Source organism: Bufo bufo, chromosome 3 (genome assembly GCF_905171765.1).
Source record: "Bufo bufo chromosome 3, aBufBuf1.1, whole genome shotgun sequence".
Lineage (NCBI taxonomy): Eukaryota > Metazoa > Chordata > Amphibia > Anura > Bufonidae > Bufo > Bufo bufo.
Window position 1 is genome coordinate 390,420,126 of NC_053391.1, and position 26,823 is coordinate 390,446,948.

General features: G+C 44.0%; 1 protein-coding gene across 3 annotated transcripts; it reads left to right on the top strand.

Annotated features, from left to right (window-relative positions):
- The first annotated feature begins 15,676 nt into the window (after positions 1–15,676).
- On the top strand, positions 15,677–26,159 carry GEMIN4 (gem nuclear organelle associated protein 4). 3 transcript variants are annotated; one of them, XM_040424781.1, is made up of 3 exons: positions 15,677–15,770; positions 15,857–15,914; positions 21,632–26,159. In XM_040424781.1, exons 2-3 carry the CDS (start codon positions 15,905–15,907, stop codon positions 24,832–24,834), a joined length of 3,213 nt encoding a protein of 1,070 aa, XP_040280715.1. In that variant the 5' UTR covers positions 15,677–15,770; positions 15,857–15,904; the 3' UTR covers positions 24,835–26,159. The 3 variants fall into 3 exon arrangements, with proteins under 3 accessions (XP_040280715.1, XP_040280717.1, XP_040280716.1); XM_040424783.1 differs by having other exon boundaries at positions 15,756–15,786; XM_040424782.1 differs by lacking the exon at positions 15,677–15,770 and having other exon boundaries at positions 15,780–15,914.
- Positions 26,160–26,823: the final 664 nt, after the last annotated feature.

A 26,823-nucleotide genomic window follows, 5' to 3' on the forward strand; every position in this document is an offset into this window, starting at 1 on the left:
TCATTACCGGCATTCCCAATCACCGCATTGAGATGCCATATTTTCACCCTTTAGATGCCATGATCACACCTGATCACAGCATAAAGGCTGTAATGACCGCGATCGGGTGCCATGTTTAAACATTGTTCCAGCTCTATAATATGTCAATGGTAGCGAAAGGGTTAAAACATGCATCCTACCACTATGTCTTAGTCAAACAGTAATTCTTTAGGAAAGGCTTTCCTGCCTTTTAGTGATGTGATCTGATTACATCACTACCAAGTTTGGTAAGAGAATACAGCTATGTGAATAAGCTCTAAATACACTACCGGGAAATGAAAAAAGATCTCCTTGAAAACTTAAAGGGGTTAACGAATATCATACAACAGCCACCTCCATGGGCCGGGCCCCTTGGTGGGAATATATTTACCCCGCTCCCTGCACCGCTCCTGGTCCCCACACCGCCTCTGCTGCTTCTCCCCATGCGCTGATGAAAACATCCGTTGTCGGGGGGGGGGGGGGGGGAGCAGCAGCCAATGACGGTAGGGAAGCTGGTCCCTGCCATTGGCTGCTCTCTCTCCCCGACACCGGATGTTTTCATCGGCGCACGGGAAGAAGCAGCAGCAGCAGCGGCGGCGGTGTGGGGACCAGGCGTGGCGCAGGGAGCGGGGTAAGTATATTCCCTCTGAGGGGCCCGGTACATGGGGGGCTGTGGCATGATATTAGATAACCCCTTTAATGTTATTGAGTTGAGATTTACAGAGCATAAAATGCTAGTGGTGTTTGGTCAATGATCACACAACCCAGGTGGTGCCTCCTTTATTCTGGGTTCTGCAGCAGGGTATATGTAGAGGCAGGGTTACATCTCCCCTTGCTGTGATACAGGCTGCCACTCTGGCATGGTAACAGCCATACAGATGTTGAATATCCTCCTCTGGTATGTCATTCTGTGCTCTTTTAACTTGGACCCGTAGTTCATCCAAGGTCATTGTTGGCTGCTGCGAGTGGGAGATCCATCACCCCATCCAGTCCCAGACATTCTAGATGGGGGAGAGATCTGGTGATCAAGCTGGCCAGGGGAGCTGCTGGATACCCTGAAGAGCATGTTGTGTAGTGCGGATAGTGTGTGGGTGTTATATTGTTGGGACACCACATCTCTTGAAAAAAGCAAAAGCAGTAGGACTGGTTCCACGATGTCCTGGACATACCAAAGGCTAGTCACTGCTCCCTCCATGAACACCAGAGAGGGCCAGCCATGGTAGCTAATGGCACCCTACACTATGACACCTGGTGTTGGTCCTGTGTGTGTCAACACTATGTATGATTGCAGTAAGTGTCCTCCAGCCCTTCTAAGAACTCTCATACAGGCATCATTAGCATCATGTCACCGCCAGTTGTGTGAGAAGGTCTGGTAGACGTTCTTCTCTACCTCTTGTATGACGTTCTTTGTTTTGGTTTCACTTTGTCATCTCCTTTCCTTCTGCCAGGTGTCACTTATTTAGACTAATCGTCTTCCTTTATATTCTCTCCCATACTGCCTCACTTTGCGGTTTGTACTACTTCCTGGATGAAGTGTTCACTGCTGGAGGCTGCTGCTGCTGTTTTCTCAGATAAGTCTTTTCCTTTATTGTGTTTCCTTGCTGGCTTGATTCTAGGTGACCCTGACTCTGTCCGTATTAAGTGCAGGTAGCCGGTGGTCTTGTCCCCTCACTATTATAGGGTTTTCAGGTGTCGCACAGTCTTAGGTACGTGGGCATGCAATCGTCTACCATTGAGACCCTTGACCCTCAGGGAGAGCTCTAAGGGTTTATAGGGCTCACCTATATGCTCCTTAGTTTGGGATCAAGCCATTCGGTCATTTATTTATTAGTTCCAGCTATCTGCAACTTCATCCGTGACACTTCAAGGGAGAACCTGCTTTCATCACTGAACACTACTGTTAGCATTTGTTTTGTGTTACCATATTCTGAAAGCGTTAACATCTTAATTTTTCTATTGAAGAAGCTGTGTGAGGGCTTTTTTTCCTGTGGTACAAGCTATAAATTTGATTGGAATTATTTTGGGACACATAGGCCCTGATTCATCAAGACCAGTGTCTGCTGCATCGGTCTTGATGGGGCCTGCACAGGCCTCATCATAAATGACATGTCTCCTCTGGCAGTCCAAGTGCCAGAAAGAAATCTACGGCAGCAAACTCTCAAATCCAGTGGCTTTTTTACACCACAAAACGGCATAGGTGGTCTTTTTTGTAACTTTTTACTCCACTTTATTGCAGGCAGAATAAACAAAAAATCTGTAATTCTGGACTTTTTTTTCCATAGCATTCACCGTGCAGTATAAATGACATGTTAACTTTATTCTGGTCAATACGAAATTTCCTCAAAGGGACTTTTGAGCTGAACTATTTTGGGGCACATATACTGTATATATTTTATTTGATCATTTTTCATGTTTTATATTTTATTTATTTTTTGAAAGAGGGATAAACAAAACAGCAATTCTAGAATTTATTCAACTTTTTTATTTATTTATTAGGCTGCTTTCACACTTGCATTGTTGTTTTCCGGTATTGAGATCAGGCAGAGGATCTCAATCCCGGAAAAATAAATAAATACATTTAGTCCTCATGCATTCTGAATGGAAAGAGATCCGGTCAGGATGTCAGTTTTGTGTCAGGACCGGACACAAAACTACTGCAAGCTGCGGTTTTGTGTCCGCTCATAAAAATGGAAAAAAAACGGATCTGGCACTGAAACCAATGTAAGTCAATGGTGACTAGTGTTGATCGAGCACCAAAGTGCTCCGGTGCTCGAGTAGAACACCTCGGGATGCTCGGTACCTTTCTATACTGTTTTGTTATGTAAACTCATTTGCATAAAAATGGATATATGGGAAAGGCATGCAAATTAGCAGAATCTGTTTTTTAGCTTTTGCATGTCTTTCCCATATGCCCATGTTTATGCAAATGAGTTTACATGACAAAACAGTATAGAAAGGTTGTTGAATATAAATGTTAGGATAATTAGAAAACTGAAAATTTTTACGCAGCCCTCCTAAGCAGTGAGAGAAGAGTTAGCTGGCATCCAAAAAAATTATTAAAATTTTTGTCACCAAAATCATAATGGTCTAGGTGTGCAGGTTCCCCCAAGCTATCCAACGCAGATCAGGCAACTTTGAGGTGGTAAATGGATTTGAATGGTTTCATTGCACACAAGGCTGCCATTGTAAGGTATGCTGACTACCTATCTTATGGATAGATTGTTGGCTTGCACATACCTGGCTTTGTGTGATTATATGTTTATTGTATGTTATAGGTGATGATATAGCATCTATAAAACGAAACTATTAGTGATAGGTAAAATAATACTTATAATAAGTTTATTAATGGTAGGTAAAATAAAAACTATTAAAAAAAAGAAGGTACAGAACATAGATGGCATAATAAGGATTCAAGATTATCACGCTCAATACTAATGGCTATGGCATTACAGTATTTCCCTGCACGTTTATTAGCTGCATAGCCGAACACCACGATGTGCCGAGCATCCCCCGATGCTAGAGTCAAAATGGTGTTCGGCCGAGCATGCTCGCTCAACACTAATGGTGACAGATCCGTTTTTTAGGAGCCTAAAAAAAACATGCATCCGTCACCTATTGACTTTCAATGTATTTATTGACTGATCCGTTTTTTGATTTCACACAACCGCATCGTAACAGAACGGATGCATCCATATGTGTAAAATTCCAGTATTGAGATCCTCTGCCGGAATTAACAATGCAAGTTTGAAAGTAGCCTTAGTGGAATTGAATCTGCGATCCTCTAATTGCCCATAAAATACACTGTGTATTAAGTCAATTACTGTAAATTTGACTTCGGTCTGATCCAAACATAGCCAGCCGGAGGACCACTGTTAGGCCCCTTGGCTTCCATGGCAACCCCCCAGCACTCCACAATCACACCACAGGGGGCTAAGAAAAATAGTTTTATTATATGCAATTGAGCCCCCTAGGAGCAAAAGGGATGTTGCTGTTAGGCTAGGGCTACACGACGACATGTGTCACACCAATGTCACGCGACAATTTTTATAATGATCGTCTATGCTGCGACTGCGACACGACAATAGCAAAATAATCCATCCAGTGCAACACCAAAGACTATCATTATAAAAATTGTCGTGCGACATCAATGTCGCGCAGCCCTAGCCTTACACCCAGAAGCTATGCTTTCTCTGTAACTGCTGTTCCCTCTGCACTTTGATTAATAAGGTCAGGAAGTCATAATGACATTTTCCCTACCTGGCCCTGTCAATCAAAATGCAGAGGACGCAGCAGTTGCAGAGAGAGCAGAGACTCTAGGTTTAACCACCTCAGCCCCCAGTGCTTAAACACCCTGAAAGACCAGGCCACTTTTTACACTTCTGACCTACACTACTTTCACCGTTTATTGCTCGGTCATGCAACTTACCACCCAAATGAATTTTACCTCCTTTTCTTCTCACTAATAGAGCTTTCATTTGGTGGTATTTCATTGCTGCTGACATTTTTACTTTTTTTGTTATTAATCGAAATTTAACGATTTTTTTTGCAAAAAAATGACATTTTTCACTTTCAGTTGTAAAATTTTGCAAAAAAAAACGAGATCCATATAGAAATTTTGCTCTAAATTTATAGTTCTACATGTCTTTGATAAAAAAAAAATGTTTGGGTAAAAAAAAATGGTTTGGGTAAAAGTTATAGCGTTTACAAACTATGGTACAAAAATGTGAATTTCCGCTTTTTGAAGCAGCTCTGACTTTCTGAGCACCTGTCATGTTTCCCGAGGTTCTACAATGGCCAGACAGTACAAACACCCCACAAATGACCCCATTTCGGAAAGTACACACCCTAAGGTATTCGCTGATGGGCATAGTGAGTTCATAGAACTTTTTATTTTTTGTCACAAGTTAGCGGAAAATGATGATTTTTTATTTTTTATTTTTTTTTCTTACAAAGTCTCATATTCCACTAACTTGTGACAAAAAATAAAAACTTCTATGAACTCACTATGCCCATCACAAAATACCTTGGGGTCTCTTCTTTCCAAAATGGGGTCACTTGTGGGGTAGTTATACTGCCCTGGCATTTTAGGGGCCCAAATGTGTGGTAAGGAGTTTGAAATCAAATTCTGTAAAAAATGACCTGTGAAATCCGAAAGGTGCTCTTTGGAATATGGGCCCCTTTGCCCACCTAGGCTGCAAAAAAGTGTCACACATGTGGTATCGCCGTATTCAGGAGAAGTTGGGGAATGTGTTTTGGGGTGTCATTTTACATATACCCTTGCTGGGTGAGAGAAATATCTTGGCAAAAGACAACTTTTCCCATTTTTTTATACAAAGTTGGCATTTGACCAAGATATTTCTCTCACCCAGCATGGGTATATGTAAAATGACACCCCAAAACACATTCCCCACCTTCTCCTGAGTACGGCGATACCAGATGTGTGACACTTTTTTGCAGCCTAGATGCGCAAAGGGGCCCAAATTCCTTTTAGGAGGGCATTTTTAGACATTTGGATACCAGACTTCTTCTCACGCTTTGGGGCCCCTAGAATGCCAGGGCAGTATAAATACCCCACATGTGACCCCATTTTGGAAAGAAGACACCCCAAGGTATTCAATGAGGGGCATGGCGAGTTCATAGAAATTTTTTTTTTTTGCACAAGTTAGCGGAAATTGATATTTTAAATTTTTTTCTCACAAAGTCTCCCGTTCCGCTTACTTGGGACAAAAATTTCAATCTTTCATGGACTCAATATGCCCCTCACGGAATACCTGGGGGTGTCTTCTTTCCGAAATGGGGTCACATGTGGGGTATTTATACTGCCCTGGCATTCTAGGGGCCCTAAAGCGTGAGAAGAAGTCTGGAATATAAATGTCTAAAAAATTTTACGCATTTGGTTTCCGTGAGGGGTATGGGGAGTTCATGTGAGATTTTATTTTTTGACACAAGTTAGTGGAATATGAGACTTTGTAAGAAAAAAAAAAAAAATTCCGCTAACTTGGGCCAAAAAAATGTCTGAATGGAGCCTTACAGAGGGGTGATCAATGACAGGGGGGGTGATCAATGACAGGGGGGGTGATCAATGACAGGGGGGGTGATCAATGACAGGGGGGTGATCAGGGAGTCTATATGGGGTGATAACCACAGTCATTGATCACGCCCGTGTAAGGCTTCATTCAGACGTCCGTATGCGTTTTGCGGATCCGATCCATCTATCAGTGGATCCGTAAAAATCATGCGGACGTCTGAATGGAGCTTTACAGGGGGGTAATCAATGACAGGGGGGTGATCAGGGAGTCTATATGGGGTGATCACCACAGTCATTGATCACGCCCCTGTAAGGCTTCATTCAGACGTCCGGATGCGTTTTGCGGATCCGATCCATCTATCAGTGGATCCGTAAAAATCATGCGGACGTCTGAATGGAGCTTTACAGGGGGGTAATCAATGACAGGGGGGTAATCAATGACAGGGGGGTGATCACCACAGTCGGGTGATCACCACAGTCATTGATCACGCCCCTGTAAGGCTTCATTCAGACGTCCGGATGCGTTTTGCGGATCGGATCCATCTATCAGTGCATCCGTAAAAATCATGCGGACATCTGAATGGAGCTTTACAGGGGGTTGATCAATGACAGGGGGGTGATCACCACAGTCATTGATCATGCCCCTGTAAGGCTTCATTCAGACGTCCGGATGCGTTTTGCGGATCGGATCCATCTATCAGTGCATCCGTAAAAATCATGCGGACATCTGAATGAAGCTTTACAGGGGGGTAATCAATGACAGGGGGGTGATCACCACAGTCATTGATCATGCCCCTGTAAGGCTTTATTCAGACGTCCGGATGCGTTTTGCGGATCGGATCCATCTATCAGTGCATCCGTAAAAATCATGCGGACATCTGAATGGAGCTTTACAGGGGGGTGATCAGGGAGTCTATATGGGGTGATCACCACAGTCATTGATCATGCCCCTGTAAGGCTTCATTCAGACGTCCGGATGCGTTTTGCGGATCCGATCCATCTATCAGTGGATCCGTAAAAATCATGCGGACGTCTGAATGGAGCTTTACAGGGGGGTAATCAATGACAGGGGGGTAATCAATGACAGGGGGGTGATCAGGGAGTCTATATGGGGTGATCACCACAGTCATTGATCACGCCCCTGTAAGGCTTCATTCAGACGTCCGGATGCGTTTTGCGGATCCGATCCATCTATCAGTGGATCCGTAAAAATCATGCGGACGTCTGAATGGAGCTTTACAGGGGGGTAATCAATGACAGGGGGGTAATCAATGACAGGGGGGTGATCAGGGAGTCTATATGGGGTGATCACCACAGTCATTGATCACGCCCCTGTAAGGCTTCATTCAGACGTCCGGATGCGTTTTGCGGATCCGATCCATCTATCAGTGGATCCGTAAAAATCATGCGGACATCTGAATGGAGCTTTACAGGGGGGTGATCAATGACAGGGGGGTAATCAATGACAGGGGGGTGATCAGGGAGTCTATATGGGGTGATCAGGGGTGATCAGGGGCTAATAAGGGGTTAATAAGTGACGGGGGGGGAGTGTAGTGTAGTGGTGCTTGGTGCTACTTTACTGAGCTACCTGTGTCCTCTGGTGGTCGATCCAAACAAAGGGGACCACCAGAGGACCAGGTAGCAGGTATATTAGACGCTGTTATCAAAACAGCGTCTAATATACCTGTTAGGGGTTAAAAAAAACACATCTCCAGCCTGCCAGCGAACGATCGCCGCTGGCAGGCTGGAGATCAACTCTCTTACCGTCCGTTCCTGTGTGCGCGCCTTCACAGGAAATCTCGGCCATCGCGAGATGACGCGTATATGCGTGACTGTGCGCAGCGCTGCCACCTCCGGAACGCGATCCTGCGTTAGGCGGTCCGGAGGTGGTTAATGATAATGCCCCTGTTGTTTCTAGAGGCTAATTTGCATATATATAAAACATTATTTTTCTCAGCAATGCCTGCATATATGAACATGGGACCAACACAGATGCCTTCAAATGTCAAGTGCACAGGCAACAAGTACAAATCTGCTGACAGGTGCCCTTTAATTAAATGAATAAAATACAAGTTTTACTGAATCTTTTCCCACAAATATACATGAATCTGCTCTGCTCTGCTCCTCCTGCTCTATAACCTCCTGCCTGCAGATTGCACTGCATTTTCATGTGACGTGTTCCCTTTAAATTTCTAACCATTTTAGCTGCAGTTGAAAGCCCTGACCCTTAGGCATCTTTCACACGGGCGAGTTTTCCCGCGTTCACCTCACGCATTGCCCCCGCACTGAATCCGGACTCATTCATTTCTATGGGGCTGTGCACATGAGCTGTGATTTTCACGCATTACTTGTGCGCTGCGTGAAAATCGCATTACTTGTGCGTTGCGTTTTTCACGCAACGCAGGCCCCATAGAAGTGAATGGGGCTGCGTAAAAAAATCGCAAGCATCCGCAAGCAAGTGCAGATGCGGTGCGATTTTCACGCATTGTTGCTAGGTGACGATCAGGATGGGGACCCGATCGTTATTATTTTCCCTTATAACATGGTTATAAGGGAAAATAATAGCATTCTTAATACAGAATGATAAGTAAAATAGGGATGGAGGGGTTAAAAAAAAAATAAAAAATTAGTACTTACCGGTAATTCAGTTTCCATGAGATCATCACAACGGCATACAAGGAGATTGACCCCTGACCTCTGTAGGGGGCAGGAACAGAGAAAGGATTAAATTCCCCCCTCCCACCACCAACACCAGTGTTTCCAAAATCATACAGAGTAAAAAAGGTGGTGAGTAAGAATAAGATTAGTGAAGGAAGATATTACCTCATACATTCCGGGGGCCTCCCGAGAACACAGAACAAACAATAAAATGGGAGGGAATAACGTGCCGTCGTGATGATCTCATGGAAACTGAATTACCGGTAAGTACTAATTCCGTTTTTTTCATAGCATCATCACGACTGCATACAAGGAGATATACAAAATATATATCAAGGGGGGGTAGCCGCCTGAAGGTTGAGTAAGGCAACCGCCCTACGTCCAAAAGACAGATCAGAAGCCCCGGAAAGGTCGAGTCTGTAATGTTTGACAAAACTATGGACACTGGCCCATGTGGCCGCTTTACAAATGTCATCAAGGGAAGCGCCAGCCCTCTCTGCCTGAGAGGATGACATGGCTCTGGTTGAATGGGCCCTCAGGTTAACAGGACATGGGAGATTCTGAATCTCAAAACAGAGATATAGCGTTTTTGATCCATCTGGCCAGAGAGGATTTGGAAGTTTTCTGGCCTTTGTTTTTTCCAGCGAACAGGACTAAGAGATTGTCGGACTTCCTGAAATCTTTGGTAGCCTCGATGTAATTTAATACGGAGCGTCTAACATCTAAGGAGTGGAAGATAAACTCTTTGCTATTTGAGGGATTTTGACAGAAAGAAGGTAGGATGATCTCTTGGCTGCGATGGAAGTTGGATACAACTTTGGGGAGGAAACCTGGATCTAATCTAAGAATTGTCCTGTCGTCTTAGATACATAGATAGGGAGGGATAGAGATAGATAGAGAGCTATAGGCTCAAAGGGAGGTAGCATCAGTCCTGAGAGTACGATGTTGAGGTCCCAGGAGGGAACTCGTGACTTAATAGTTGGACGAAGTCTAGAGGCTGCTCTCATAAACCTTCTAATCCAGCGGTGGCCTGCGATATCTTGATAAAAAAAGCAGCCAAGAGCAGATACTTGGACTTTGAGGGTGGAAGGTCTCAATCCTAAGTCAAGCCCCTGCTGTAAAAAGTCAAGAATTTTCAGAATGTTAGGTTTTTTAAAATTCGGAGTCGCGTCCCCCGAACAGGAACAGAACTTCTTCCATATTTTTAAATAGATTGCTGAGGTCACCTTCTTCCTAGAGGCTTTTAGTGTATTTATTACCTTGTCCGACAATCCCTGTCTTTTCAGGAGCTGGGTCTCAGGATCCAGGCAAACAGTTTCAGGAATTGTGGATTGGGGTATAGGACTGGACCCTGATGCAGAAGGTCCTTCCTGATGGGAAGAGGCCAAGGTTCCCGGATGGAGAGTTTCTTGAGAGAAGAAAACCAGCCTCTTTTTGGCCAGAACGGGGCTATTAAGATTAGTGTGGTTCTGTCCTGATGTAACTTCTGGATTACCTTTGGAATCAATGGTAGTGGAGGGAAGGCCATCTTGCGGCGAATGCATCCAAGGCCCATGGGTTGTCCCTGGGGTTTAGGGAGCAAAATACTTCCACCTTCGAGTTTGCCCTTGAGGCGAAGAGATCCACTTCGGGATTTCCCCATCTGTCCACCACCATCTGGAACACGTCTTCGTTCAGGAACCATTCGGTCTGGTCTAGCCTGTGGCGACTGAGGAAGTCTGCTTCTTGGTTTAATACTCCCTTGAGGTGAACCGCTAAGATGGAGCTCATCTTTTGCTCTGCCCAGGTGAAGATTTTGGATGACAGTGACTGAAGAGCCGCTGACCGTGTCCCACCGGGGTGTGAGAGATAAGCGATGGATGTCGTGTTGTCTGAGAGGATCTTCACATGGTAACCCTGAAAAATCCTCTCCGTCACTTTTAGGGTCTCCCAGACCGCCCTCAGCTCCCTGTAATTTGACGATTGTGACTTGATTGATTGGGGTCAGATTGTCTCCTACCTTCGCTCCCCAGCCTGAAAGACTTGCATCTGTAACTACTTGAATGTAGGGAATGGGCCACGGTGTCCCCTTGGACAGGTTTGAGGAGAACTTCCACCAATCTAGAGACTTCTTTACTGGCGGTAGGATAGGCACCTTGCGGTCTAGTGAGTATTGTCGTTTGTCCCAGATCCCCAGGATCCAGTTTTGTAAGGGTCTGAAGTGATTCTGACTCCAGGATACTGCTGGAATGCATGAGGTTAATAGACCCAACAGGCTCATCGCTTCTCTTATTGAGCATGTTCCCTTCCCCTGGAATGTTCTGATTTTCCATTGCAGAGCTGAGATCTTGTCCTGGGGAAAAAAAGTAGCCTGGGCCTGGGAGTCTAGGATCATTCCTAGAAAGCAAATTCTTGTGGAAGGTGAAATGACAGACTTGTTCCTGTTTACCATCCATCCCAGCCTGTCTAGTGTTGATAGAAGGGTGTCTAAGTCTAGTCTCATCTGACGTGGACTGTCGCTCATTAGAAGGAAGTCGTCTCGGTACGGAACTAGCGTCAGGCCCGCTTTAAGAATGCCACCATTTCCACTACTAACTTTGTAAAGATCCTCGGGGCCGAGGAAATTCCGAACAGGAGTGCCCTGAACTGATAGTGATGGATTCGGCCTCTGTCGTCTCCGATGGCAAACCAGAGGAACTTTTGGGAGTTGGTATGGATTGGGACGTGATATTATGCGTCTCGTAGATCTATCGTACACATCAGGACATTTGGGTTTAACAAAGGTATTGTCAACATCAGGGACTCCATCCTGAATTTCCGATACAAGATGAATTTGTTTAAGGGTTTCAAATTTATTATCATGCAGAACGACCCCTCCTTTTTCTTTACCAGAAAAAGGTTCGAGTAGAATCCCTTTCCTTGATGTAGTATGGGAACTTGAGTAATTAAATTCTTTTTTAGAAGGTCTTGAATTTCCTGCCATAGATTCGTCTGGAAGCGCCTTATTGAAAATCAGTTTGGGGGGTTTGAAGACAGCTCTATCCTGTATCCTGAACCTATGATCTCTCTTGTCCAAGCATTCTGGGAGATCAATTCCCAGGATGTCAGGAAGTTTGAGAGCCTTCCCCCCCACTGCAGCATCATTGTTTATCGTTTGGTTTAGAGTGGGAGGTAGGGAAACCTCTTCCTTTACCCCCTTTGGGGTAGCTCTAGCGCCCGGTCTTCCCTTTCCCTATGTAAGATCTGTCCTGATTTGAGGAGGAACGAAAGGGATAACAGCGTTTATAGGGCCGATCTTCAGGAAAACCCTTCTTTTTCTCAGAGGCTTTTTCTAAGATTTTATCCAATACGGACCCGAACACATACTCTCCCGAGAATGGTATGGAGCAGAATTTCATCTTAGATGTTTTATCCCCTGACCAGCATTTCATCCAGAGCGCTCTTCTGGCGGCGTTGGAGAGGGCACCATCCCTAGCTGAGAAACGGACCGACTAGGCCGAGGCATCAGCCAGAAAAGCGGTGGCTGATTTGAGGAGGGGTAGGGAATTTAGGATCTCCTCCCTAGGGGTTTTATTTTTAATATGGTCCTCTAATTCATTAAGCCAGAGGAACATGGATCTGGCCACGGAGGTTGCCGCGATATTGGACTTGATGTTAAACATTGCGGCCTCCCATGACTTCCTTAAGAGGCTGTCGGCTTTCCTGTCCATGGAATCCCTTAACTGGGAAACATCTTCAAAGGGAAGGGATGTTTTCTTATTCACCTTTGCCACCTGGACATCGATCTTAGGGATCTCATTAATATTTTTGGACTCCTCAGGATCGAATAACAATCGATTTTTAAAGGCAGTGGAGACCCCTAAACGTTTTTCAAGGTCAGACCACTCCTCCAAAATCATGTCCCTAATATTCTCGTCAATAGGTAACACACGGGTTTTCTTAACCCGTAAGCATCCAAACATTTCCTCTTGGATAGAATGGTTTCTCTGTACCTCTTCCACCCCCATAGTTGATCTAACAGCTTTTAGGAGATCCGACATGTCCTCCATGGAAAAATAAAACCTACGGTTACTGTCAGATGATCCTGCGTCCGAGTCCCACTCCCCCTCTTCCTGCGATTTGACCGACGGAACGTCATCTAACACAGCCTCAGAATCGGAGGATGAGGGGGATCTAAGCCTCTTCTTTTTGGGGTGGGGAGTGTCCACAGGATTGGAAGATAAATGAGATAAAGATGACCGTATCTCTTCTTGAATCATTGTCCTAAGTTCGTATTTCAGAGAAGGAGCTTCATCACGGACAATATTGGAAATGCAGGCTTTGCATAACTTCTTGGAGCAATTATCAGGGAGCCGGGTATTACAGGAAATGCACTTAAGGGATCTTTTGATTTTCTTTTGTGCCTCCTTGGAGACCTAAAAGAAAAAAGGGTATCCATGAGGAATAGAGATTGGGGGGGGGGGGGCATTATAGGCGCTAAAAAATAATGCCCATATAATCCTCCAGCAAGAGGAGAGGGGGATCAAAGAGACTCCCTGACCATCATAATTTAGGAACTTTTCCCACAAGGGGAACTCAGGGCTGGTGGCAATAGCGGGTCCGACTCCTTGGGTGAGCGTGTTTCCGTTCCAAACATTCTGAGGCCGAGCACTGCTGCTGGGTATACGGGTAACTACTCCGATGTTCAGCTGGGTGCACGGCTCCGACCAGACCCTGTGTTCGGCTTTTAGCCAGTCAGAACGCCGCATGCCTGCCCTCGTCACTTCCGTCCGACGGAAGTGACGTCATGAGAAAAAACCCGGCTTGGCCTACCAGAGGTAAGGCGGTAGACGTCACCCCTGGAGCAGGATCCAGATAGGACCAGAGCAAGTCCTCCCGATCCTTCCCCTGCCCAGCGTTCGTACCAGGACCGCGGGAGGGCAGGGGAGTACCATGAAAGGTAACACTGTACGGTAGAAGCTTCATCTCCCTGCATACAGGGAGACCTTTCTCTGCCCTGTCCTCTGCAGGGGACAGGAAAACACTGGTGTTGGTGGTGGGAGGGGGGAATTTAATTCTTTCTCTGTTCCTGCCCCCTACAGAGGTCAGGGGTCAATCTCCTTGTATGCTGTCGTGATGATCCTATGGAAAATAATAATTAAACTCACCTCATCCACTTGTTCGCGCAGCCCGGCTTCTCGTGTTTCTTCTTCTTTGCTGACCTGGGAGGAAAAGGACCTTTGGTGACGTCACTGCGCTCATCACATAGTCCATCACCAGATGTATTGTAATGCATTGCAGAGGGTATCAGACCCCCAAAAGTGAACGTCAAAAATAAAGTAAAGAAAAAAAAGTTAAAAAAAAAGTGTTTTTAATAAACTTAATAAAGTTTTTAAGTAAAAAAAAACCTGCCCCTTACCCTTATTTTATAATAAAAAACAGAAAAAAAAACACCACACACATATTAGATATCGCCGTGTCCGTAATGACAGGCTCTATAAATATATCACATGATCCACCCTGTCCGATAAACACCATAAAAAAAATAAAAAAAAACGGTGTAAAAAAAAAACATTTTTGTCACCTTACATCACAAAAAGTGCAACACCAAGCGATCAAAAAGACGTATGTCCCACAAAATGGTATCAATAAAACCGTCACCTCATCCCGCAAAAAATTAGCTCCTACCTAAGACAATCGCCCAATAAATAAAAAATTATAGCTCTCAGAACATGGAGACACTAAAAATACATAAAAAAACAGCTCTATAAAAATATCACATTACCTAACCCCTCAGGTGAACACCGTTAAAAAAAAAATGGTGTAACAAAAAGCCATTTTTATCACCTTACATCACAAAAATTGCAACAGCAAGCGATCAAAAAAGCGTATGCCCCCTAAAATAATACCAATCAAACAGTCACCTAATCCCACAAAAAATGATACCCTACCTAAGACAATCGGTCAAAAAAAAAAATATCACTCTCAGACAATAAAGACACTAAAATATAATTTTGTTTTTGCTTCAAAGCTGCTATTATTGTGTTAAAGTAAAATAAATTAAAAAAAGTAGACATATTAGGTATCGCCGCGTCCATAACAACCTGCTCTATAAAAAAATCACATGACCTAACCACTCAGGTAACCTGCCTTAATGTATCACATACATGCCACGGCACCCTGACCCATGGCCCAGCATCCTCAACCACCCCAAATAGTAGTAAAAGAAATGATCTCCTTCCTCTTTTTCCAGATCAGTTATTGCCGTTAGTCCTCAGCCTCCTAATGCCACCATGTTAGATACAGTCTGTAGCCTGCAATGACCTTTCCACTACCCACCAAAATCTACTAGGGAGTAGGGAATCCTCTATTCCAGGGATCAGCAACCTTCTGCACTCCAGCGGCTGTGAAACTACAACTCCCAGCATGCAAACATGCTCGGCTGCTCTTCTAACTCCCACAGAAGAGAATGAAGCATTCTGGGAGTTGTAGTTTCTTAACAGCTGGCTTGCCGGAGGTTGCTGATCCCTGCTCTATTATGTAACAAAAAATAATTTAAAAAAAGAAAGGCCTTCTGTGCACCCAAGAGGGGCTAATGCTCAGAGAAAACCTGCTTCTCATGTGTAAAACTTTACATAATCAAATGACAGATTTCCTGTCAGTTCCCGCTGCTTATAAGAGGGGTATTTTCTAACATTCAGGGATGGACGCTTGCCGCCAAAATTATTAACAAAAAAAAAAAAAAAAAACTTCCAACGTCAGACGTCGTTTCTGAGCGTCCTGCAGAGCTAAATACAACTGTAGCTCCGCCTCCCGTTACCCTGACAACGCCGCTGTACAGTACAGGCGCAAGCGTGACCGCGCCCCCTGCTGGTAAAATTAACCTCCGCAATGTCGCGTTCCAATGACGAGAAACCAATACTTCTCAAGTCTTCAGACCTGGAGCCATTTTGGAGGTGATACTCCGTTAGCTAAGCGTAATGATGTCTTCGGTAATATGTCTGCTTCGAAGTCCCATAGCTGTGATAAAATGAAGCCGTTTTAGAAGTGATTGCCCTGCTGCTTGTAGAGGGAGTTCTGTCATAGGACGTTGCATGCTCAGGCTGCGGTTCGTGACTAGACAAGTAACATCATTATATAATGACGGCTTTAGTTGTCTTGTGACCACATTCTTACTTGTTTGCTTGTTTGTAGGTTGTGCTGGAGGTATGCCATAAGGATTTATAACCCATCAGTAATACAATGGAAGTGGGTAAGTAGGTGAGATGTGCTGCACATGCTGTATGTAATGCACCTATACATCCAATCAGATACATACCAGTGCTGCCACATTGGTGACAACTTCTGACTACAGTTACACTTTCTCGAAAAAGTCTCTAGTTTTACGTAAATAAATGTTAATAATTGTATAGTGCAAAGCTGTACTACTTTATAATATGCTTTAGGCCCCCATTTCCAATATCCATACCTCCAAACTTTTGAAAAAAAGGAAGAGGGACATTATGTGCCCCCTCGCAGTAGCGATGCCCAGATAGGTGCCCCCTCACAGTAGCGATGCCCAGGTAGGTTCCCCCTCACAGTAGCGATGCCCAGGTAGGTGCCCCCTCACAGTAGCGATGCCCAGGTATGTGAAGAATGATGGAGCAGGGAGCCGATGGCTCTCTACTAGTGTTGAGCGAACTTCTGTTTTAAGTTCGGCGTCTAAAGTTCGGCTTCCGGTTAGCGGAGAATCACGATATGGATTCCGAATTCCGTTGTGGTCCGTGGTAGCGGAATCAATAATGGCCGATTATTGATTCCGCTACCACGGACCACAACGGAATTCGGAATCCATATCGGGATTCTCCGCTAACCGGAAGCCGAACTTTAGATGCCGAACTTAAAACAGAAGTTCGCTCAACACTACTCTCTACCTCATAATTACAGGCAATTGTCTCTGCCTCCTATGGAAGCAGCGAGAGCTGCCAGAAAGCAGAACATACCTCCCCCGTACCGGGACAGCTACTGAAATCCGGGACTGTCCCGCCGGATCAGGGATGGTTGGGAGGTATGAATATCAGTGAATGAAAACATTTACATATAAAGGCTGAAATCCTATCCTGATCATCTGATAGGTGTATGCTAGGCACATGTCCTTTCACCAGAGAGAGCTGTCATAGTTGGACATGACTCCTTCATGACCAGCAATGGATATTATCCATTCACACAGGATATCAGTCACTGATGTAGCGAGAGCGCGACTATATCAATGCTGTTGACACAGCTACTATGATTGGAGTCCCTGCAGTGTAACTCGGCTGGATCTTAGAGGGTTTCATTTGGTTTTATTATATTGATAACCTATTCTAAGGATAGGTCATCAGTAGGGATCGACCGATATAGATTTTTTAGGGCTGATACCGATAATTTGTGAACTTTCAGGCCGATAGCCGATAATTTATACCGATATTCTGGGAATTTTCATTTTTGAGAAAAAAAAAAATTCCTACACAAATCTGCTGAAAATTAATATGTTTATTGTTAATGTGTATTTTTTATTATAAATCTTTTTCATTTATACTTAATATTTTTGTGGTTTTTGTTTACTAACTTTTAGCCCCCTTAGGGACTAGAACCCTTGTCCTATTCCCCCTGATAGATCTCTATCAGGGTGAATAGGAGCTCACACTGTCCCTGCTGCTCTGTGCATAGTACACACAGCAGCATGGAGCTTACCATGGCAGCCAGGGCTTCAATAGCGTCCTGGCTGCCATGGTAACCGATCAGAGCCCCAGGCTTACACAGCTGGGGCTCCGATCGGAGGAGCAGGGGAGAGGGGATCCTGTGGCCACTGCCACCATTGAGTAATACTGGGTGGGGGCGCACTGCGCCACCAATGTTTTTACTATTGGCTGGGATTGGGATGGGGGGGTCACTGCGCCACCAATGATTAATACTGGGGGGCTTGGGGGGGGGGGGGGCACACTGCGCCACCAATGAAGATAAGTCTCTCAATCATTCATATACAGGAGGCTGGAGCTGGCTGCAGAATCACATAGCCGGCTCCCGACCTCTATGAGCGGTAGCTGCGATCCGCGGCACCTGAGGAGTTAACTACCGCGGATCGCAGCTATCGCTCATAGAGGTCGGGAGCCGGCTATGTGATTCTGCAGCCAGCTCCCAGCTCCCGCCTCCTGTATATGAATGAATGAAAGGCTTATCTTCATTGGTGGCGCAGTGGCCACAGCCCCTCCCCTCCTCTTATGTTCTCTCCTCTCATTGGCGGCAGCACAGGGGGAGGGAGACACTGCTTCCTTCTCCCCTGTGCTGCGGAGGGAACACAGAGCGCTGAGAGCAGCACGTTCTGTGTTCCCAATATGTTATCGGTATATCGGCAAAATAGATGCCGATACCGATAACGTTCAAAATCCTCAATATCGGCCGATAATATCGGCCAAACCGATAATCGGTCGATCCCTAGTCATCAGTATCAGATCAGTGCGGGTCGGACATTAGAAACCCCCACGTTTTGTAGGGGCCGCTGCATTCGTACGAGCATTGCGTCCTCTTCGGTGTTTACCTGTGTGCTGTCTAGATTGTAGCGGTGGTGCAGTGTAATTCTAGCTTTTCAGCCCATTCACTTGAATGAGAGAGCAAGCTGTAATTATCTTCACCGCCGCTAGAGTCTAGACAGCGTGCAGGTAAACCTTGAACCGTTGAAGAGGACACAGCCCTTGGTCGTGTCCCCTTCAAATAGCTAACCGAAAGGGGCGTCAGGAGTTGAACTCCCACCGTTTGTTATTGATGACCTATCCTGTGGATAAGTCATCAATATCGTGAAACCTGACAACCCCTTTAAAGGCTATGGACACCTTTTGGGGGGAATTTTTTTTATTATTGCATTCTACTCCTTTTTGGCTAAAAATAATTTTTTCAGTTGGTCTTTATTAAACAGGTGTTAATTAACAGTATATCTGCAGACTGTCAGTTTCTATTTACCTGCGTCCCATCATTTAGCAGAGCGCCTGCTCAGTCTGTAGTCCTGTTCTCTGAACTCTTGACAGCTCATAAATACAGCTCAATTCTTGTCTCACTGATAAGAATATGGCTTAAATAAGTGTTTATGGGCTTCATGAAATCACAGATGCAGGATTTACATGAGCCTTCAGATGACGGGATTCAATTTAAGCATAGAACCCTGGTGCTCTGCAGAGTACACCATTATACTGGGAAAGTGACTTAAAATGTTTAATAACGACCAATTGAAAAAATGATTTTAGTAGAATGCAATAATAAAAAATTGCCCCCGAAATTGTCCATAACTTTTAAAAAAGTCCCCTATGGCTGCCATAGGTTTGAGGCATGGCCTTATAGATTGCTTGTTAGTATATCACTGACAAGCAACAATGCTTTGGAAAACTATGTGCGAAATTCATTAAGGCCGGTCTTAATCTGAAGTAGGATGTGACAAATTTATTAAGAGGTGCATACATCTTAATAGATTTAGTGCATCATTGGCAATTCCATTCACCACAGAATGAAATCTATGGTAGTAGAGCTGTGGGCTACTTTCACACTCGCGTTTTGTGCGGATCCGTCATGGACTTGCATTTACAGTATGGAAACACTCCCAGCAATTGTACACAATCCCCCCTCTGCCTGTGATACAATTAACAAAATACAATGGGCATTGTCTGTGACGCAATCAACAAGTACAATGGGCATTGCCTGTGACACAATTAACAAAATACAATGGGCATTGTCTGTGATGCAATCAACAAAATACAATGGGCTCTGCCTGTGATATAATTACCAAACACAATTAACTTAATCACTCACAGGCAGAAAACACACATTTTTCCCAAAACACAGAAAACACCTCAAAACCCCACATATCCCCCTGAATTATACATCCCTAGATAGCTCTGATCTAGTCGAACAACATATCCAAAAATCACCCAGATCCGGTCAGGGGTTCCTGAATTCCATGGAAGTCGCATTCTATCTTCTCCTTCCAGAATGTACATTGGCCATAATCCTGAGGCAAGAGGCTGGCAAACAGGCCCCTCCAAAACCCAGTGGCGAAGGTTACTTTCGCCACACATCTCTCCCTCCCATGGAAGACTTTTGCCACAGATCCGTTTGGATTATCTTTTAACATAGCCAAGACGGATCTGTCTTGAACACCATTGAAAGTCAATGGAGGACGGATCCATTTTCTATTGTGCCAGATTGTGTCAGTGAAAACGGATCCATCCCCATTGACTTACATTGTGTGCCAGGACGGATCCTTTTGGCTCAGTTTCATCAGACGGACACCAAAACGCTGCAAGCAGCGTTTTGGTGTAGTTTCCAAAGCGGAATGGAGACTGAACTGATGCATTCTGAGCGGATCAGAATGCATTAGAATGCAAACTGATCCGTTTTGGACCACTTGTGAGAGCCCTGAACGGATTTCACAAACGGAAAGCCAAAACGCGAGTGTGAAAGTCATGGGAGGCATCTCCCGCTAAACCCAACTATGTATGAAAAAGCATTATTATTATTTTTATAGTTAAAGGCTATGTAGACCTTCAGAGGCAATTTTTGTTTATGATTGCATATTACTCATTTTTGGCTCAAAATCATATTTTCAATTGGCCTTTATGAAAAATATTGAGCTGTTCTGTCACAAAGGCTTAAAGCTTAACTGTTTTTCAAACTGTGTGTCTGGCACTTTCACTTTGTGCCGTCATCTAATAACCCTTATCTCTAAACTACTAAGAGGTCATGAAGACTTATTTAAGCCACATTCTTATCAGTAAGATAAGAACTGAACTATGGGTGTTTATAATGTCAGAGATAAGGAGCCCGACGACTCCCTAACTGACGGGAAAAGAGAGCAAACCCAGAGACCTGTACTAGAGCCTCTCAACTCTGTACAGAAAAAAGGACTTCATATTTTTAATAAATAATAATTAATACCATAATAAAATAATAATAAAAAAAAGAAATTAATAAATACCAATTGAAAAAAGATTTTTAGCTCAAATTAGTACAATGCAATAATAAAAAAAATTGCCCCCAAAGGTGTACATAGCCTTTAAAGAGAACCTTTCACCGATTATTACACTATGAACTAACTATACAGACATGTAGAGCGGCGCCCGGGGATCTCGCTGCACTTACTATTATCCCTGGGCGCCGCTCCGTTCTCCTGCTATGCCCTCCGGTATCTCCGCTCACTAAGTTATAGTAGGCGGAGATTCCAGTCACTAAGTTATGGTAGGCGGAGTCTGCCCTTGTTCTGCTCTAGCGCTGGCCAATCGCAGCGCAGAGCTCACAGCCTGGGAGGTTATTTTTTCCCAGGCTGTGAGCTCTGCAATGCGATTGGCCAGCGCTACAGAAGAACAAGGGCAGACTCCGCCTACCATAACTTAGGGAACGGAGATACAAGAGGGCATAGCAGGAGAATGGAGCGGCGCCCGGGGATAATAGTAAGTGCAGTGAGATCCCCGGGCGCCGCTCTACATGTCTGTATAGTTAGTTCATAGTGTAATAATCGGTGAAAGGTCCTCTTTAAGTAAACAGAAGACAGAGACAACTGCTAATGCACAAAATGGGCCACTTTAGAGCTATTTTTCTAACAGAAATGTACAATTTCAGTGATTAAAGTATATTATAAGAATGGTCACTGCCCCTGCACATTACAAAAACAATGACCGTTACACTTTAAACAATTCACAGTTAACTTTAAGTTATTTTTAGTTTGCTTCTGATTTTCTCCAACAAATTATAATATCCATGTAGGTTTTAACAGCGTTGTAGGGTTTTCAGCCTCCTGGGCTAGCCTCTAATTAAGGAACAGCAAGCTGCTAAACAGGTTCTTGTATTATATTTTTCTATTGCGTGTAATTTTCAACAGCAATGTACAGTTAATGAAAACAGTAAAATCTATTTGTGGAAAGTAAAACATTTATCCTGACGTTATAATTTGTTTCTTCTGTGTAGGAAGCTGGAACATATGTGAACAAACAGTGGTTCTTCAAGGAGCTCTACTGTTAGCAGAAAAACTCACCTTACAGAAAACATTGCTGAAGCTCACAAAGGCTGAATGGCCTCTTGTGGAGAAGACAATCATAAATGCTTTACAAGAAATCAGCTCAGGTACCTGGTCACAAAGCCTTGAATGGAGAAGGAAAGTCATTGCAATATTTTGGGCCAAAGTACTCTCATGTCAAGCGCAACTCTCCTTAGATGGAGACTTTGATATTGACAGGAGATGGAAAGAGGAAGAGTTCTTTCCTGTGGAAAACATGATCCCAAAAATGAACCACACACTTTTGTTTGAAGTACTCAAGGCTGCAAAAGCAGCAGATGTATTTGCAGAACTTCTCTTGGCCCTGCCAGCAGATTTTTGGGTAAGCGAAGCGTCTTTGTTGTTGAACCATATTTGTGATGACACTTCCATAGCAGATGTGACTTTTTTCCTTGATGTGTGGTGGGAGATCATGAAAAATAGTAGAAATCGGAAGGATGAGATTATTGAAACCTTTTCAGCTGTTGCATGCCAGTACTTGCCTAAGACTAAGGATGAAATTGGCCAAAGCTCTAAAAGATTTAAGCCGGATCCTGAGCAATGCTTACCTGCAGCTGATAACATTCTTGCTGTGTTTTTAGAGGGGCTTCATAAACTCAGGCCAAGCATCAATAACAGCAAACTGAAGTGCTACACTATAGCAAACCTAGCAGACATGTTGTGCTCGTCTGCTTTTCTAGATAAAGAATCGGGCGATCTTCCTATAAGACTGTATTTGGAGAAGCTAGTCGCTGTGCTTTGTTTTTGTAACGCAACAGTGAAAGATGATAATCCCCAAAAAAGCCTCCCAGAAATGATTCAGGAAGCCGAGAGGATTGTGCAGAGTGGCAACAGTGCTTCCAGATTTAGGTTATTAGGAGGCGCCCAACACTTTGGCTTAAAATGTCTAAAAGACCTGCTGTTTCATTGGGGGGAAGAGCTGCACAATTACATGAATAACTGCGAAAAGATTTCCTATGAATGTTTTCGGATGAATGGTAGTCTTGCATCGTTACAAAAGAATTTGGTTGCCTTAGAGCCAAGTGAGACTTTTTCTGAAGAGCAAAAAGGGAACGCTTTAGAACTGGCAAACTGCATTTCTAGCCTCCTGGAGAAAACCTCCAATGTTCAGATAACGTGCAAGATGAATGATGTGGACATGATGGCTACTGTGGCCAAAAATATAATTGACTCTAAAATGTGCCGCTATAAAGAAATATGTTTTGAGTACGCATCTGAAATAGCATGGGCCTTCTCCAGTGACTGGCTAAATTGTCTTAAAAGGAATAAACAGAGTTTTCAGGAGCCAGACCTCATCTTAAAATTGTTGGAAACAGTCAGTAAAGCCACATACGAGCAGAACAATCAAAGTATCACGGAGATTCAGAAGTCTACAGCTGTCATTTTAGACTTGTTTTCTGAGCTTTCACTTGCTCAGATGGATGAATTGCTGATGAGAGCCCTAAATACATGGGGTGAAAAAGGTCTGTCTCACTGCATGTCTGCATTTACAGATAATTTCCAGGAAGAGCTCAACATGACGTTCAATCAAATCTCACAAAATGTGACAGACTATAACAATGTTTCAAGAGTGGCGAGACTGGCCCTCCTGTATCCAGAGTATGTCATAAGCAAAGCATGCCACTTTGCCGTTTCAAATCTTGGTGCTCATGTATTTCTAGCAAAAATATTGACTTCACTTCCTGCTTTAAGCTTTAGGGGCTCTAATAATTCAGATACGTCAGGCTCATTATTATCTCGCTGCTTGATGGAGACATGCTGGGGCAAACTGTCCTCTGATAAAGAAGAAAATCAGTTTTTATACTTGCTGTGTTACCTAATGAATCCTTCCGAAACCACAGGTGAAAGTGTTTCCCTACTACGGCCAGCAGAAGTAGTGAGGACATTTGTCCTTCCTTATATACTTGATGAATGTGTTCATGTGGAGTTATGCTTGAATATTCTTCATAAAGCACTAAATGTTGAGAACCCACTAGATGTGTCGGATAAGCATTGGGTTCTTTCTTGCTCACCATTCCCTCTCATTATGTCACTTTGTAAACTCCTCAATAGCTTCAGTAGGTGCTGGCAACAATCTGATAAACCATATTGCCTTACACTTGGATCCAAGGAGTTGATAGTTGAAATTCTCACACAGCTCTGCCCACTGATATTGCCAGTGGCTGAAACTAGCCCAGAAACTTGGGGCAAGTCACTCTTTTGGCTGCACAGGAAAATGGAGCATTTAGATTGGGTTGTACGCTTGAGGCTAAAGCCTTTATTTGGAGAGCACTTTAAAAATGAAGCCCCAGCTTCCTTGTTTGCAGTTTGCAAACTCTCTGAGAATGACTGGGCAGCACTTGATCTACCAGAGTATGGTCCCGGTACAGGGCTTATGGCTTGGGTGGAATGCTGTTGTATTTCAGGAGAAATGAAAGAGCTAATGCTTTCAATCCTTTGTGTCAACATGGAAGACCCAGATGAGGTTAATCTTTTCAGCAAAGGATTTTTAGTAGCCATGGTACAAGTCCTGCCATGGTGCAGCTCAACGGAATGCAAGCTTCTTTCTCAGGTTGTGATGTGTCTTTTGAAAAGACAACTTCTCCATGTACCATATTCTCTGGAGTATGTAGAGTATATGCCTCTTTTGAATCTTCGTCCATTTGCCTATGTTCTTCAGTTCTCTGTTCTATTACTCAGAGGTTTCCAGCTCCTCTGTAGCTCGAGCTGTTCCAGCTGGCTTACCTTTGATGGTCAGAAGCATATTGCAAGACTTTATAGTGTCTGTGTATCTGACATGCTGGATGGCGTTAAAGAGCAGCTCGTAGAAGACAGTCTTCAAATGCAGAAAGTTGAAAAAGAATCGGACTGTGTACAGGAGGTCCTATTTATCTACAGTCAGGTATTCTGTCATGTCCTCCACATAATTGCAATGATGCCAGAAAATACATGTGCACCTCTCTTCTTCTTGTCACTAGAAATTCTCTCCCTGTACGAAAGCCTGAGAGCAAATGACACTTCCAAAAACCGATTGCTCAGGTTGGCTAATGAAAGACATTTCCTGAAGTCCATTATCGAGAACGTGAGCAATGAAAGCCATCGAGCTACACTAATGCAAAAAATTAACAAGCTGTAAAGAAAGACCTGTGTGGTCCTATACAGCATTTATAAAAGGTGTCCAGTTAGTTATCTGCTCTCGAAATATCAGCCCTGCTGTATGTGCACTGTATATTGGACTCTTAAAGGATCACAGAGTTTTCATAAAACTTTTGACTTAGTCATAGACATAAAGGTTTTGATCAGCTGGGGTCTGAGTGCTGAAGACCTCACAGAGGCGAGAGAAGCGCACGCATATTGTGTTCTCTCTCCTCACTGCAGGGAACAGAATCGAGATGGACCGTTAGACTTTCTATTGAATCCATCTAGCTTCCTCTCCTGCAGTGAGGATAGAAAGCGCAATATGCTAGTGCTTCTCTCTCCTCCTTTTAGCAATCTCTGGGGGTCTCTTCACTCAGACCCCCACCAGTCAAAACCTTTGATATGTCTCTGACATATCAAGAGTTTCATGAAACCTCAGTGACCCTTTTAAACTAGTACTCGGCAACATCTTTGGCATAGAAACGCCCCAAAGCTGTACACATTTTAGGGCTCTTCTTGGAGGTTAAATGGGAATAACCACAGTAAGTGCTGGCCAGGGGAGGCAGAGTTGTGGAAATGGCAGGGGCGCAGCTGCCCAAAGCGCAGCAAGCTACACTTTCCTTAATGGGGTTATCCGATATCTAAAATGGGCCCCCCAATGCCTGGGCCCCTCGTATGGTGCTCTAGCTCTGGAACCCTGCACGGGCGTCTCCGCATCTTCCCATTGCTTGGATCAAAACTTCTGGTGATAGGGTAAGAAGCCAATAGCGGGCCAGTGACCAGCCTCAAGGAAGCTTGTTCCCGTCATGGCATGCTATTGGCTGCTCCGCCCCGTCACTGGATGGGGCCTAGGCATTGGGTGGGATATTTTAGATATTGGATAACCCCTTTAACTCGCAAACTGATGTTTCTGTAAGTCCTTCCGCCTCCGGCCGACAAAATTTTTTTTTTTCCCATCTCGGTCATGAAAGGCTGACATGGGACAACCCCTTTAACATACATTCAGAATTTGATGGTCTGAAAATTGGAATGATAAAATGTCATCACCCAAAATGTTGTGTTTTTTTGTTGTTGTTTTTTTTTTTTTTTACTATACCGGTAACAGAAATTAAAGTTTTTTTGCATGGCTACAGAAGAAATAAGTAATTTAATAAAAGCCATGAGTGAAGCAAAATATGTTTTTAAGCCAAATTCTTTAAGACATAGTAGTTAGTCGCTTTGCCCAATGTTGTTCCTGAATTACTTCTAGTTCATAGCTTTTAATCCAGTGTTAATTTCGGGCTTAATAAAAGGCTGTTAACCTGTTACTTCATATGACGTTGGAGCAGGAGTTCATTAAATGTTCATACATTTCTTCACGTCTCTGTTCATTTTTGTTTCAAATGCTGTTCAGGTTGATCTTGTTTGAGTCCTGTTCCAACTTACCTCAGGGCGGAAGGATAGATTTTGAATGGTCCAGCTGTACAAAAATCTGTACTCTGCCCTGGTAGATGCATGACTTAAATGTCAAGTATTTGGCAATCTTTGAGGGAATGCATGGTTCATGAGTCTCCAACCTTGTTGCCTCAGACGCTCTCTCCCATCATAACTGAAAGAGTGTAGATAAAAACAAAAAACATTCCCTAATGTTAACCCCCTCTCACTTGTGTTGAGGTTTGATACTCCAGCTAATCAGAAAAGACAGGTAGGAGGGTGGATCTCCTAAGCATGGCACACAATGGGCCATAGTCAGATGTGAACACGTGCTAGTAACCGCCTACTTTTGAGTATGGTTTGCAATGTTGCCTTGAAATGCAGAGCAGGAGGAGCTGAGAAGATTGAAAGATTCAGTAAAATGTCATCTTTTTCTGATCTCAGTTGTACACAGGGGCCATTTTTATCAATGATTCATAGCATTCACTCTCTGTGTATAAGATAGCTGTCAGTCACTAATGGCTGTAAATGGGGTGGTCTCAAGTATACAAAGAGCAGAGGTTTAACCCCTTAA